Source organism: Thamnophis sirtalis, unplaced genomic scaffold (assembly GCF_051295495.1).
Source record: "Thamnophis sirtalis isolate CommonGarterSnake01/CBP01778 unplaced genomic scaffold, rThaSir2_p1.2 scaffold_4, whole genome shotgun sequence".
Classification (NCBI taxonomy): domain Eukaryota; kingdom Metazoa; phylum Chordata; class Lepidosauria; order Squamata; family Natricidae; genus Thamnophis; species Thamnophis sirtalis.
The window spans coordinates 141023121-141038463 of record NW_028261384.1 but is presented as its reverse complement, the minus strand read 5'-3'; the positions used below and the strand labels follow the sequence as shown (position 1 = coordinate 141038463).

At 46.5% G+C, this 15343-nt stretch overlaps 2 protein-coding genes across 2 annotated transcripts in view; both read left to right on the top strand.

The window, feature by feature from the left end:
* KDM6B (lysine demethylase 6B) overlaps positions 1 to 3040 on the top strand; it is a 53155-nt gene extending 50115 nt beyond the window's left edge. Inside the window, 1 exon segment of the mRNA XM_087715029.1 lies at positions 379 to 3040. Coding sequence (XP_087571155.1) covers positions 379 to 402 — 24 coding nt within the window. The 3' untranslated portion in view covers positions 403 to 3040.
* Positions 3041 to 4545: 1505 nt separating this feature from the next.
* Positions 4546 to 13642, top strand: TMEM88 (transmembrane protein 88). The gene is made up of 2 exons (XM_087714285.1): positions 4546 to 4821; positions 12797 to 13642. Exons 1-2 carry the CDS (start codon positions 4546 to 4548, stop codon positions 13070 to 13072), a joined length of 552 nt encoding a protein of 183 aa, XP_087570411.1. The 3' UTR covers positions 13073 to 13642.
* The last annotated feature ends 1701 nt before the right edge of the window (positions 13643 to 15343 follow it).

The following is a 15343-nucleotide window of genomic DNA, read 5'->3' as shown; positions in this document are numbered from 1 at the left end:
TGTGGACCCTTTCACGGTCGGGATCAAATCGGGAGGATCATTTTACAGGAAAAGGTTTCCACATCTCTTTCTCCCCTTTGTATTTCTTAAAATTTATTTTCTCCCTACCCTCTGGACAGAGGTCCCTGCACTTCCGATGGGGCGGAGCTGTTCAGCCCAATCTAGCTGCACAGGACATTCTCGACTTACGACCATTCGCTTGGTGACATTCTCAGTTACAACGGGAGTGGGAAAAAAGGGGCTTAGGGCTACAATGCTGATTCAGCCCTCGAAAAAAATCCAGTTTGACATCCCTGGGTTAGAGGAAGAAGGAAAAAACGAGGATTGGGAAGGGGGTCTCTGATTAACACGCATCCTCTTCTCTCTTTTTTTGGGCAGGCCCCGACGCCGAGTTCAAGATGAGCCATATCACGCCCAGACGCCGATGTCTGGGCTCGCTTTCCCATGCTCGTTTCTCCCACTCTACTGTGAGTGTCTGGGGCAGAAGGTGCTGTAGCCCCCTTCTCTGCCTCCACCCATCCCGAAACCGAGCCTCGATTTCCCCTCCGTTGCTTCCTCGCAAGCTGTCCTGAGCCGGAAGGGGCACGGAACCGATCACGAGCTTCATTTCTCTCCCTTCCTCCCTCCGGATGGATGCTGTCTTTTTAATTTATTCTTCTTCAAAAAGAGAAAAAAAAAAAAAAAAAACCACAACAGACCTCCTTATATATTTTTTTTCTCTTAATTTTCATGGGTGGTGCTGATTTTTTTTTTAAAAAAAAAAACAAAATGAAAAGAGGACAAGAAAAGAAATGGAAGACGATAATAAGTCCTGAGAATTTGAAAAAAGAAAAATATAGGGGCGAAGAACAGTTTGATCCGAAAGGAGAAGGATGACGATGATGACTCCGTTCCTAGCGGGCGAGCGGGGGGGGAAATCGGGAACTGTGCGAGATCCCGGTTCGCGTCGGACTTCCGCGTGCCTTCCGCGCCAACCCCCTCTCTCGTGCCCGTCCTCCCCATCCCGAGACGAGCATCCTGGGCTCGGAGGAACGGAACAAGACACCGGGAGGGTAGCCCGTTCACAGGAGCATTACGGCCCCACTCGTGCGCGAGTGGATTTGGTGGAATAGAGACAAGTCGGTGACTTTGGTCGGGGATGCCCGGCGTTGGTGTTTTTTGTTGGTTATTATTTGATATTGGTGTTTTTTTTTTTTTGGGTCGTTCGTTTGTTTAATTCACCATGTTTTTTTTTTCCTGGTTGGAAATTTTGAGAAAGAAAAAAGTTTGGAAAACAGAAAAAAGACAAAAAAAAAATCCAACTCAAGCAAGCAAGCAAAAAAATTTAATACGGGTTTCTTAACACAGGACTTTTTATGGGTTCAGTTCTCTTTGGGTGAATTTCTGGTTTTTTTCGGGGGGGCGGGGGGGGTTGGAAGCAAGAGAGTGTACATTGATTTATATATATATTGGCTGGGCGGGGCCAGGGAAGATTGGCGTGTGTGTTTTTTAATTATTCGGATGGACGTTTTGATTTCTTACATCCTTTTATATATTATATATATATAAATATAAGGAGAAAAAAAAAAGGTTTGTATTAGAAACTGCTTTTAAAGACGAAAACACAAAACGGACAAAAAAAGAAGAGATTATATATAGAGACACGAGTGCAGTCGGGACGACCCCGTCGGCGGGAGGCGCGGGAAAATCCAACCTCGCCAAACCGCCTCTGGATAGTGAAAAATATACAACGCTGTGCAAAAAAATAAATACAAGGGTATGGTGCTTGCCCCAAATCAAAGACACGACGGGTAGGTGGGGAGAAAAGTTTGGCAAAATTTGGCCGGGAGGGGGGCGGGGGGGTGGGGGGGTGCTCTTCTCAACACTCGTCCTAACTTTTGTTAACGATTTTCCGATTGTTCGGCGTAACTTCACAACAATCTGGACTTCCTTCCTTACATTCGGTGTCCTTTTCCCGCTCCCCGTAATTTTTTTTCGCCTTTTTCGCCGATGTGATTCTATTTAATTGTGGTTTTTTTTTCTCCCTTTTATCGAATTCGTTGCTTATCTTGATTTTTAATATTTTTTTTTTAAAATAAAGCTAGACAGTTCTCAGTCCCGGTTCATTGAAAAAACTACAACAGAAAAAGAAAAAAATAGCCAAGAATGTCTGAGATTTGGGGTAATTTTTTTTCCTCTCTGTTTTTTTAATTTTTTAATTTTTACCTCCGCGTTGTCAGAATTGTTTTAACGGTTGATAAATGTTCTCTCCCTCTCTCTCTCTCTCTTTTTAATTTATACGTCTTCTCTTTTGTCTGTTCGATAATGATTTCTCTATTTATTGGTCCTTTATTGGGGGGGGTGTTGTTGTCGATTAAGCTTTTGTTTTTATTTTGTTTTTAAGAAAAATCTTTTTTAAAATGTTGTACCTGTTTTGATGTGTGTGTGTGTGTGTTTTGTAAAGAGACGTCTCTCTTCCTCTCTCTCTTTTTTTTTTTCCCCGTCGTTCCTTTTTTGAGTTTCTCTCTCTCTGGAATTGTTAATGGCGTTTTTTTTTTACAAGGTTTATTTTTTTCTCGGCTGTTTCCTGGACGTAAATGCTCCGTTTTCTCACGGGGGTGTTAGGTGGGGGTGGGGTAGGGGGTGGGAAATTGGGGTGGGGCAGGGAGGAGGGCAGCGGGTGAGAAAAATAAAGATGGATTCTCATAGCATCGGTTGATTTCCTCCGGAACCAGAATCTCATCCTAATCCGACACTGTAAAAAAAAAAAATATTTCTTCCGAAACCTGCACTTTTTGAGAGAAAAAAAAAATATCCCCCCTTTTCCCGGAACACACTGTAATTAAAACAGATGAAGATCTCAAGTTAACTTTTTCTTTTCTTTTCTTTTTGGGGAAAACACACACACACACACACAGAGACACACACACACACACAGACAGACAAACAGATTCTTTAATGTACTGTAGGGGGGAGGAGAAAGCAAATCTTATTTTGTAAATGTAAAAAAAAAAAGAAAAAAATTAAATTAACTCACAAAGATTAAAATAAACCGACCTGGTTTTTGTTGTTGTTCTTGATTCTTCTTCTTCCTCATCCTCTTCTTCTCCCCTTCCCCTTCTTTTTCCTCTTCCTCTCCTTCTCCTCCTCTTCTTCTCCTCCCCTTCCTCTTCCCCTTCTTCCCCCTCTTCCTCTCCTCCTTCTCCCCTTTTTCTTCCTCCTCCCCCTTCTTCCTCTCCTTCTCCTCCCCTTCTCCTCCTTCTCTTCCCCGTTCTTCCTCCCCTTCCTCTCCTCCTTCTCCCCTTTTTCTTCCTCCTCCCCCTTCTTCCTCTCCCTCTCCTCCTCCCCTTCTTCTCCTTCTCTTCCCCATTCTTCCTCTCCTTCTTCTCCCCTTTTTCTTCCTCCTCCCCCTTCTTCCTCTCCCTCTCCTCCTCCCCTTCTTCTCCTTCTCTTCCCCATTCTTCCTCCCCTTCCTCTCCTTCTTACTTGTTCTTCCTCCCCCTTCTTCCTCTTCCTCTCCTCCCCTTCTTCTCCTTTTCCCCTTCTTCCTCTTCCTCTCCCCTTCTTCCTCTCTCCTCCCCTTCCCCCTTCTTCCTCTTCTCCTCCCCTCCTCCTCCTCTTCTTCCTCCTCTCCTCCCCTTCACCTTATTCTTCCTTTTCTCCTCCTTCCCTTCCCATTCTTCCTCTCCTCTTCTTCCTCTCCTCCTCCTCCCCTTCTCCCTTCTTCCTCCACTTCTTTTCCCCGCTTCCTCTCCTTCTCCTCCCCTTCACCTTATTATTCTTCCTTTTCTTCCCATTCTTCTTCCTCTCCTCCTTTTCCTCCTCCTCGTTCTCTTTGTTGGCGTTTTAATCTATCAGCTGCTGATCTCATGCGGGGCATCCTAACCCCATTGTTAAAAAAAGGGGGGGACGCATTGTGGGGAGGGGTCTTCCCAGGGGAAAGGGAAGCCTTTTCAACCTGGAAAATCTTGATTTCCAATGCAGTGGGGGGGGGTGTCTCTCTGCTTTGGGAGTCCCATACCCGGATGGCTGGGTTCTAGGACCCCCCCCTCACTTCCTGTTCCCCCAATTAACCCCAGGGCCACGCTTTTGCCCTATAAACCGGCACCCTAAAATTTCAGGGACCTCTGGAGCCTCTCCAGATGGGCTCTCTTTCCTCCCCCCCTCAGATTTAAAAATGGGGTGGTGGGTTGTCTTTTTTCCTCCCACCCAAGCATCAACATCTGGCCTAGGTGTTTGGGGGGGGGGCTCTGTGCCATTTTGGGCAGAGGGGGTGGGTGGGTGGCCGAGGGAAGCATCTCTGGAATCCAGAGGGGAGGAGAAGACCCTTCCCCTGCTGGGAGAGGGGTGGGGGCGTCTGCCTCTTAGGAGCATCCTGGGGAAGGGTCGGATTTTCCAGCTGGAGCTGCACCGGTGCTGCGTGCGTTGCACTCTGTGTGTCTGACTCTGTGTGTGTGTGTGTGTGTCTTTGTGCATTCCTAGCTTATCCTGGTTGGGGAGGTGGGGAAGGAGGAGCGACTATAAAAGCCCAGGCGAGCCCAACCAGAGAGTTAAGAAGCCACCAGGATGAGCTTAGACTTCAGCTCCCCCAAGCCTGGGCCGGGGTCCCTGGAATGCGAGGGAGGGGCCCCTGGGACCTCGCCGCTGACCCCCCCTCCTTATGCCGGGGAGGGGGCTCTGGAACTCCGTGGGTCCCTGGATTGTTGGGCTTGTGCCGTGCTGGTCACCTTGCAAAACCTTCTCATCGGAGCGCTCAACCTCCTCTTAGCCGGAGCGGTCTTCGGGTTGATCCTGCTGCCGGCTGGAGTCCTTTTGGGCTTCGGGTTTCTCTGCCACTCTAAGGTCAGTGGTCCCATGGGGGGGTGGGGAGGGGGGGCTCAACAATGGGTCCCAATGTAAGTCGGAAAGGCGCAGGGTCTTGGGAAGGGGGCGAGGGACGCAAAGCAGATTTCCTCTTCTTTTTTGCAAACTGGGGAAGGGTCGACTCTTCAGGGTGGGTGGGTGGGGGGAAGGACTGGGTCTGGGGGGGTCCTGGGCTTGGAAACACCCCCGCCTGCGGACGTGCGGGCGGAGGTACCCTGCTTGCCCCAGATCTGAATCTGTCCGACGTCGGAAACTTTGGGGAAAGTTTGGAGAAGAGCCGATTCAAGATGATTTAAAGGCTTGGAGACTAAAACATACGAGATTTGGGTTTGGCCAATCTAGAGAAAAGAAGGACTAAGGGGGACATGATAGCCGCCTTCCACTATTTGAAGGGCTGCCCCAAAGAAGAGAGAGGGGGGGTCAAATTATTCCCCAAAGCCCCCCCGAAGGCAGGCCAAGAAGCAACGGATGGAAACTAATCAAGGAGAGAAGCAACTTGGAATTAAGGAGAAATTTCCTGATAGTGAGAAAAATCAATCAGTGGAAGAGTTGTGGGGGCTCCGTTACTGGAGGTTTCGAAGAAGAGATTGGACAAGCCCTTTGTTTGAAATGGTAGAGGGTCTCCTGCTTGAGCAGGGGGGGTTGGACTAGAAGACCTCCAAGGCCCCTTCCAGCTCTATTCTGATTGTGGCAGGCAGTCGCTGCTCCAGATCTTCAACGAATAGAATAGAATAGAATATAAGAATAGAATTCAGAATAGGGAATTAGAATAGAATTTAGAAAATGGAATAGAATAGAATTCAGAATTAGAATAGAATTAATAGAATTTAGAATGGAATGGAATGGAATAGAATTCAGAATTAGAATAGAATTTAGAATGGAATGGAATAGAATAGAGAATTAGAATAGAATTTAGAATATCGAGAATAGAATAGAATAATAGAATAGAGAATTGGAATAGAAATTAGAATATCGAAAATAGAATAGAATAGAGAATTAGAATAGAATTTAGAATGGAATGGAATAGAATAGAGAATTAGAATAGACTTTAGAATATCGAAAATAGAATAGAATAGAGAAAGAATAGAAATTAGAATATCGAAAATAGAATAGAATAGAGAATTAGAATAGAATTTAGAATATAGAAAATAGAATAGAATTCCGAATTAGAATAGAATTAAGAATAGAATTTAGAATAGAATGGAATAGAATAGAATTCCGAATTAGAATAGAATTTAGAATGGAATGGAATAGAATAGAGAATTAGAATAGAATTTAGAATATCAAAAATAGAATAGAGAATTAGAATAGAATTTAGAATATCAAAAATAATAGAATAGAATAGAGAATTAGAATAGAATTTAGAATATCGAAAATAGAATAGAATTAAGAATAGAATTTAGAATGGAATAGAATAGAATAGAGAATTAGAATAGAATTTAGAATATAGAAAATAGAATAGAATAGAGAATTAGAATAGAATTTAGAATATAGAAAATAGAATAGAATTCAGAATTAGAATAGAATTAAGAATAGAATTTAGAATAGAATGGAATGGAATAGAATAGAGAATTAGAATAGAATTTAGAATATAGAATATAGAAAATAGAATAGAATAATACAATAGAGAATTAGAATAGAATTTAAAATATCAAAAATAGAATAGAATAGAATAGGATTATGTGATTGGATGGAGTTTCTCTTCGGTGCATAAGCCCTCAGTGTACATAAAAGAGATAAATCATGATCATCGTCACCATAAAAAATACACCATGAATCCTAAGATACAACACTTAGTGATAGGCATAGGATACTAAATAAGCCATCAACATAAACCATATACTAGGAAGCTAAATAAAACAGCATAAATCGTAAAGATGCAAGCCACGAAGTTACAGTCTTAAGCAGAAAAGGAGGCAGGTAATAGGAAGGATGAGAAGAATAGTAACGCAGCCTTACTAAATAGTTTTAACGGTGTTGTGGGAATTGGTTGTTGGGCACCGTGAAAAACCATCCTCCTGTCCAATTGTTCTGGTGTGCAATGCCTTTTTAGCATCGCTTTGAGGGTAGAAGTTGAAACAATTCAGGGATCATCCAGGGGAGGCTGGAAACTCTTTTTTTCCTGGAATGTTATTTTTTCCAACTTGGGATGAAATACGAGGGAGGTCAAAAGCTGCTTCCAGATTCTTCCTGATTTGGGGCTGGGGGTAGATTCACTCGGCTCCTTCCCCTTCTCCGAGGTTCAAGTCAGGCCAAATAATGTCGGTCGTTCTAATTTGCAGCCTGCTAGTTTAAAAAAAAATATATTAAATAAAGCAGGCGTCCTTAAGTGAGTGATGGGGAGAAACTTCCAGCTCTCCCAGGTTTGGGATAACACATGGGGAGGGGGCTTCCGAAGGCTTTGATGTGCTCTTAAGAGGGGCTGAGTAAGAGGAGGCCCTGATGTGGCCGGTGGTGTGTGTGTTTGTGTGTGTGTGTGTGTGTTTGTGCTGGGGGGAAAATCTCATTTTGGTACAATGAGGGAAGAGTCACACTTTACAAACAGAATAAACAGAGTGGGAAGGGACCTTAGAGGCCTTCTAATCCAACCCCCTGCTTGGGCAGGAAACCCTACACCACCTCGAGTGAAGATGGGCAGCGCACAAATGCGATCAAGAAAAATAAAATTAAAAATTAAAAATAGGGCATGATCAGTCATTCCCATAAATAGGGCTCAAAGCGGTTGCTGTAAGGAAGGAGGGGAGGATTTCCTCCGTACCCACCAAAGTTGGCTTGAACCCCTGTGTGTATTGGGGGGGGGGGTGTCTCCCCAGTTCCCTGCCTCGTGCTTCTTGTCCCCAACCGTGGCTTGTGCCTACGGCTCGAACGCAACTCTTGAGATTACGTAGCGTGGAATCGCAGCTAGGTGGCAAATACATCGAGCGAACGGATAAAATCCGTTCGCAAAAATGGACTTTTGAGCAACGGAATAACAGACTTGGAAGGGACCTTGGAGGTCATCCAATCCAACCCACCTATTCAGGCTGCTGATGGAACACCCCACAATGTCTGGAGGCAAGAGTAGTGTTGGAAGGGGCCTCGGAGGTCTTCTAGTCTGACCCCCTGCTCGAGCCGGAGTCCCGATTACCATTTCGGACAAAACCGTTGTCCAATCTCTTCTTAAAATGGGGAGGAGCACCCACAACGTCTGGGGCCTGAAAAGACCTTAAAGGGGGTAGTAGTGGGATGAGCCGAAGGCACTCTGCACATGCTCCGCTTCCGGCAATTGGCAGCGCTAAAAAGAAAACACGCTAAGAGCAGCTGGAGTTTTTCCAACAAAGCTTCTGGCGAGATTTGGCCGGATCGTATCCAGATCTCCAGACCAGGCCCAACCCTGGAATTTAGGGGGCCTCCTAGCCCCCCCCTCCCAGAGCCAACCCACCTACCCCCTCAATTACGGGAGTCCCGCTCCTTCCCTCCAATGCCCCCCTCCAAGGTTGGCGTGGCAACTACGGGGTGGTCTCTGCCCCCCCCCCCCGAGAGCTTTGGGAGTGGGGGAGAAGCAAATGTTTTGGGATTAAGACTCTCGAGCTTAGAGATCTGAGAAGTGGGGGTGGGGGGTGGGGGTGTTGCACATCCCCCTCTGGGTGGAATGCAACATGTGGCCAAGGGGAGGGGAGGCCCAGGGAAAAAGGGGGCAGGGGGTGCGAGGGAGGGTGTCAGACAATTTCAAGATCTTATCTGTCTTTTTGGTAATCCATTGAGCATCTGTTGACTAGCACGGCTTGGGTTCTTGACACTATAATTCCCCCCTCCCTCCAAGCGTTTGTGAGAAGGAACATGGGGGGGTGGGTGGGATGCTCAGGAATGGGGCAACGTCCTGCTTGTGAGAATAAGTCAACCCCCCAGGTCATGGGATCGTCGGTGGCACTCAAAATGCCCAGTTTTGCATGGCTAATTCAATGCAAAATGTTAGTATCGGGGCATTCAAGCTTGGTCACCGTGGACTTCAAATCCCAGAATTCCCCACCCAGCCACGTAGAGTAATTTTCTTTACAAGTCTTAAATCGGGGGTCTCCAACCTTGGCCACTTTAAGACGTGTGGACTTCAACTCCCAGAATTCCACAGTCAGTGATGGAAGGTAACTTTCTTAATAGATGGTGGGGATGCAGTAAGTGTAATATATCTTTATTTCAGCCAAGTGGGAAAAGAAGAGCTGGCTGGGGAATTCTGGGAGTTGAAGTCCACAAATCTTAAATCAAGGGTCTCCAACCTTGGCCACTTTAAGACGTGTGGACTTCAACTCCCAGAATTCCACAGTCAGTGATGGAAGGTAACTTTCTTAATAGATGGTGGGGATGCAGTAAGTGTAATATATCTTGACTTCAGCCAAGTTGGGGGGGGGGGAAGAGAACTGGCTGGGGAATTCTGGGAGTTGCAGTCTACAAGTCTTAAATCAGGAGTCTCCAAACTTGGCCACATGTGGACTTCAACTCCCAGAATTCCGCAGTCAGTGATGGAGGGTAACTTTCTTAATAGATGGTGGGGATGCAGTAAGTGTAATATATCTTTATTTCAGCCAAGTGGGAAAAAGAAGAGCTGGCTGGGGAATTCTGGGAGTTGAAGTCCATAAATCTTAAATCAAGGGTCTCCAACCTTGGCCACTTTAAGACGTGTGGACTTCAACTCCCAGAATTCCGCAGTCAGTGATGGAAGGTAACTTTCTTAATAGATGGTGGGGATGCAGTAAGTGTAATATATCTTGACTTCAGCAAAGTTGGGGGGGGGGGAGAGAGCTGGCTGGGGAATTCTGGGAGTTGCAGTCCACAAGTCTTAAATCAGGAGTCTCCAACCTTGGCCACATGTGGACTTCAACTCCCAGAATTCCCCAGCCAGCTCTTTCCCTTCCTCCCCCACTTTGCTGAAGTCAAGATATATTACTTTTACTGCATACCCACCATCTATTAAGAAAATTACTGTACGTGGCTGGCTGGGGAATTCTGGGAGTTGAAGTCCACAAGTCTTAAAGCGGCCAAGGTTGGAGACTTCTGATTTAAGACTTGTGGACTTCAACTCCCAGAATTCCCCAGCCATCTTTTTTTGCCCTCTTTGCTGGAGTCAAGATATATTACTTTTACTGCATACCCACCGTCTATTAAGAAAATTACTGTACGTGGTTGGCTGGGGAATTCTGGGAGTTGAAGTCCACAGGTCTTAAATCAGACTCTCCATCTTTAAGACGTGTGGACTTCAACTCCAGAATTCTGCAGTCAGTGATGGAGGGTAACTTTCTTAATAGACGGTGGGTATGCAGTAAAAGTAATATATCTTGACTTCAGCAAAGTGGGGAAAAAAGAGATGGCTGGGGAATTCTGGGAGTTGAAGTCCACAGTCTTAAAGCAACCAAGGTTGGACACCCTTGTACAGGTAGTCTCAACCTACGACGACAACTGAGGCCAGAATTGATGTCGTTAAGTGAGACATTGTTTTGCCCCATTTTCTTGCCACATTTGTTAAGCGAGTCACTGCAAGTCATTCGTACCACCGTTGTTAATGTGAATCTTGGCTTCCCCCTTGACTTTGCTTGTCGGAAAGTGACAAACTCCGGGACTCCGTGACATTGCGACCGTCATAAATGTGAGTTGTCAAACGTCGGAATGTAAATCAGGGAGATGTTGCAATGGTCATGTCCCTTTTTTCAGTGACGTGGTAACTTTTAAGCAGCAGTGATAATCCACTTAATTTTCGTATTTATTTAAACAATATGTCTGCCTCAAATAGGATTATAACTTCTCCAGCCTCATAAAACCCAACCGAAAATTAAAACGTTTAAATAACGTTTGAAACTTATTGAAACTTGAACGAAAGATTGCAGGTTTTATGTTTGAGAGGAGTCGTTTTCCACAATCCTGCCAACGCACCGCTCCCAAGTGAATTATTCTTACCTGTCACTCGTCGCCTTAAATTTAAATGAATATAAATTTAATTGAAATGTAATCTTTCGAGCCGGAATTGAGTTTTTCCTCAATGAAGGAGTGTTGTAAAAATAAAGGAAATCAACTGCGTTCCTCCAGAATTTTTTACTTGTTTTGGTACAATTGTAGCCTAGACTCGTATTTGCACGAAATTTTGTGCGATCGCTCGTATAAGCTACGCTACTGAAGATGTGTAAAGAGCAACTTATAAGTACAAAACGGACCTGTAGGGTTTCCTGTCTAGGCAGGGGGTTGGACTAGAAGACCTCCAAGGTCCCTTCCAACTCGTTTATTCTATTCTTATTCCTTCATTTGTGGTAAATGCAGGTAAATTTGACCATTTCTCATTTTTCGATTTTAAAAAAGGGATCGAAATTCAGTTTACGTTCCCACCTCATAAAAAGTACACTTGACATTTCCCCAACATTTTCGTCGTTAAATGAGACGTGGGTGAAATGAGTTTCGTCCCATTTTTACGACCTGTCTTGCCACTGTTGTTGAGTGAATCCCTGCCGCCGACAAGCTACCAACCCGGTTGTTAAGTGAATCCGGATTCCCAACTGTGACTTCGCTGGTCAGAGGGTCGCAAAAGGTTGACCCCTGGGGGAGCCCTGCGACCGTCATCAATATGAGTCGGCGGCCGAGCGTCGGAATTTGGATCGCTTGAGCGTGGGGAATGCGGCGGAGGTCGTAACTGTGACAAAGGGTCCTAAGTCACATTTTCCAGTGCCGTTGTAACTTTGAACGGTCACTAAATGAACTGTCGTAAGTCGAGGACTGCCTATCATTCTAAGACCCACCTAGAAATCAGCAGAAGGAAAAGTTGTTGTGCTTAGCGAAAGAAGACTTAAATGACTATTTATCTGCCCATTGTGGAATCTCACGCTGGGCACCAATAGGGCATCGAGTCTCCGGAGGGGGAGTGGAGTCAGAGGGGGGAATCCCTCAAAATGTAAGAAAATATTGGGGGGGGGGGAATCCAATTTGCAGCTGGTCACCGCGCCCTTCCGAAATGGAGCTGGGCCCAGAGTGACTTTCCTGTGATGCTTCTCAGCCAGTCAACAGGAAGCCCCCAGGCCCGCCAGCTGCCTGTCCCCGGCCGCTGAAGCAAGCCAGATGCCCAGGCCGGGGGGCTGATAACCTGAGGGGGGGGGTGCATTCCAGGCATAGCCCCAGCAACCCCCTCCGCCCCCCCTCCGCTGCTCTGTCTAAGGGGAGGGGGAGAGATGGCCTTTAAGGATTTCTGTCCACCTTCTGCCCTCCTCCTCCTCCTCCCCCCTTCCTTCCTTCCTCTTTCCTATCTCCTTCTGTCTTTTTCTCCCTTTTTTGTCCTTTTCTTTCTTTCCTTTCCTCCTCTCTTCCTTGCTCTTTTCTCTTTCCCTTCCTTTCTTTCCTCCTTTGTAGTTTCTTTCTCTCTTCCTTCTTTCCTCTCTTCAAATCTCAGAATTCAACCCTCCCTTCCTTTTCTCCTCCCTTCCTTTTTTCTTTCTCCTTCCTTCCTTTTCTTTTTCTCCTTCCTTCCTTTCTTCTCCTTCCTTCCTTTTTCTTCTCCCTTCCTTTTTCATCCTTTCCTTTCTTGCATTCTATCTCCTTCCCTTCTTTTCCTTGCCATCGCTCCCTCCTTCCCTCTACTATCTCCCTTCCTTCCTTCCTCTTTTCTCGCCCCCTCCTTCTTTTCTATTTCCTTCCCTTGCTTCCTCCTCCCTTCCTTCCCTCCTTCAGGAGCGAGGCTACACCTCCCCTCACCGTCTCCTGAGCTGGACACCCAGATGGCGCCTAAAGGAGCCAAAGGGGAAGTGTTGAGGTGTATGTGTGCTGGGAGGGGACACTTCCGCTCCTGGGACAGGAAGGAGATGCACCCCTATGTGTGCCTCTGCACCCTGAGCAGCCGGCTTCCTTGGTGTGTGTGTGTGTGTGTGTGTGCGCGCGCACGCATGCACATCAGAGCCCAGCCTGTGGGGAGATTCCTAACAGATTCCTTCCCCCTTTCTCTTTGCAGTTCCTGAACACGCAGGAGCACTACTGCACAAACCATTTGCACGACGCAGCCGCCGTGGGCCTCTTGGTGGTGGGCTTCACCCTGCTGGTGCCCCTCCTGGTCCTGGCCCTGGCCGCCTACTGTCGCCTGGCGCGCCGCCTCCAGCTCGGCTACTGCCTGGTGCCCTACAGCAAAGCCATCTACAAGAACCTGCCCGCCAGCCGCTACCACAGCGTGGGCTGTTGCGGCTGCTGCGCGCAGGACCTGGATGCAGCCGCGGAAAAAGTGTGGGTGTGAGGAAGGGGCAGGGCGGAGGGGTGTGTGTCTGGGGATGGGGGGGGGGAGAGGCTCGCCCAAGGAAGCGGAAAGGCCTGGCAAAAACACCTGGGCGGGATGGAACGGCTTTTCTCGGGCACAGAGGAGCTGGCTGGCACAAATTCCCACAATCCTCGCATCCGTCGAGCAGAAGGAAGACGAAACGGGTTTATTTTTAGCACCAGGAAAAAAGAAAATGTAAAGTTTTGATTCGGTCGCCTAAGCGAGGACCTTTGAAGCTTCCCTTTCTCCACCTGGCGAATGGACCTGGAACCGCCTCTTGAACTCAGAACATGCCTGCTTGTTGGTGCCATGTTGCTGCTTTGCTAAGTGGTGTTTTCCCAACTCGCCGACGTTTTAAAAAGGGATGGACTTCGATTCCCAGAATCCTCCAGCCAGGCAGGCATCCTGGGAGTTGAAGTCCATCTCTCCGAAAGGGGCGGAGATTGGAAAACACGCTGCTAATGCATTTACGGAAGTTGTTGCTGCGAATGAATTAATCAGAATCTCTTTTATTATTATTATTATTATAATACATTTTGTACTTCGTGACTTCTGAGGCTATACTTTTTTTTTTTAGACGGGGAGGAAAAAGTGAGAAGTTTGCCGTCCCCAAGAACAGAATAGTCAGTCCTCGACTTATGATGATTTGTTTAGTGACTGTTTGTATCAGCTGCCTTCGGAGTCAGACATCAGTGAGGCAGAAGAACAGCTGGAGCCTGTTCCCAGTGTGCGCATGCGCAGAGTGGCCAGACAGAGGGAACAGCTAAAGAACAGGGGTTGACTTAGGAGTAAGACCACAGGTGGACGGTGAATGGCCAGCTTTTTAACCCCTACTTCGCTGGTCAAGATATATTATGCTTACTGCATACCCACCGTCTATTAAGAAAGTTACCATGCATCACTGACTGAGGAATTCTGGGAGTGGGAGTCCACAAGCCTTCAAGTGGCCAAGGTTGGAGACCCCCGATTTAAGACTTGTGGACTTCCATTCCCAGAATTCCCCCAGCCAGCTCTTTCTTTCACTTTGCTGAAGTCAAGATATATTACGCTTACTTCATGCTACCCACCGTCTATTAAGTTTCCCCATATGGCTGCCTGAGGAATTCTGGGAGTTGAAGTCCACAAATCTTTAAAGTTGCCAAGGTTGGAGACCCCTGATTTAATCCCATAATTCCCCAGCCAGCTCTTTCCTTCACTTGGCTGAAGTCAAGATATATTACGCTTACTGCATACCCACCGTCTATTAAGAAAGTTACCCCATATGGCTGCCTGAGGAATTCTGGGAGTTGAAGTCCACAAATCCTTAAAGTTGCCAAGGTTGGAGACCCCTGATTTAATCCCATAATTCCCCAGCCAGCTCTTTCCTTCACTTGGTTGAAGTCAAGATATATTACGCTTACTGCATACCCACCGTCTATTAAGAAAGTTACTCCATATGGCTGCCTGAGGAATTCTGGGAGTTGAAGTCCACAAATCTTTAAAGTTGCCAAGGTTGGAGATCCCTGATTTAATCCCATAATTCCCCAGCCAGCTCTTTCCTTCACTTGGCTGAAGTCAAGATATATTACGCTTACTGCATACCCACCGTCTATTAAGAAAGTTACCCCATATGGCTGCCTGAGGAATTCTGGGAGTTGAAGTCCACAAATCTTTAAGTTGCCAAGGTTGGAGACCCCTGATTTAATCCCATAATTCCCCAGCCAGCTCTTTCCTTCACTTGGCTGAAGTCAAGATATATTACGCTTACTGCATACCCACCGTCTATTAAGAAAGTTACCCCATATGGCTGCCTGAGGAATTCTGGGAGTTGAAGTCCACAAATCTTTAAAGTTGCCAAGGTTGGAGACCCCTGATTTAATCCCATAATTCCCCAGCCAGCTCTTTCCTTCACTTGGCTGAAGTCAAGATATATTACGCTTACTGCATACCCACCGTCTATTAAGAAAGTTACCCCATATGGCTGCCTGAGGAATTCTGGGAGTTGAAGTCCACAAATCTTTAAGTTGCCAAGGTTGGAGACCCCTGATTTAATCCCATAATTTTCCAGCCAGCTCTTTCCTTCACTTGACTGAAGTCAAGATATATTATGCTTACTGCATACCCACTGTCTATTAAGAAAGTTACCCCATATGGCTGCCTGAGGAATTCTGGGAGTTGAAGTCCACAAATAAAGTTGCCAAGGTTGGAGACCCCTGATTTAATCCCATAATTCCCCAGCCAGCTCTTCTCCCCACCCCACCCTCACTTTGC

Bases quoted from the DNA above. Each gene is read 5' to 3' on its own strand.
- TMEM88 (XM_087714285.1), top strand. From the start codon at position 4,546: ATGAGCTTAGACTTCAGCTCCCCCAAGCCTGGGCCGGGGTCCCTGGAA. The intron at 4,822-12,796 runs GTCAGTGGTCCC...TTCTCTTTGCAG, and splicing joins GGTTTCTCTGCCACTCTAAG to TTCCTGAACACGCAGGAGCA.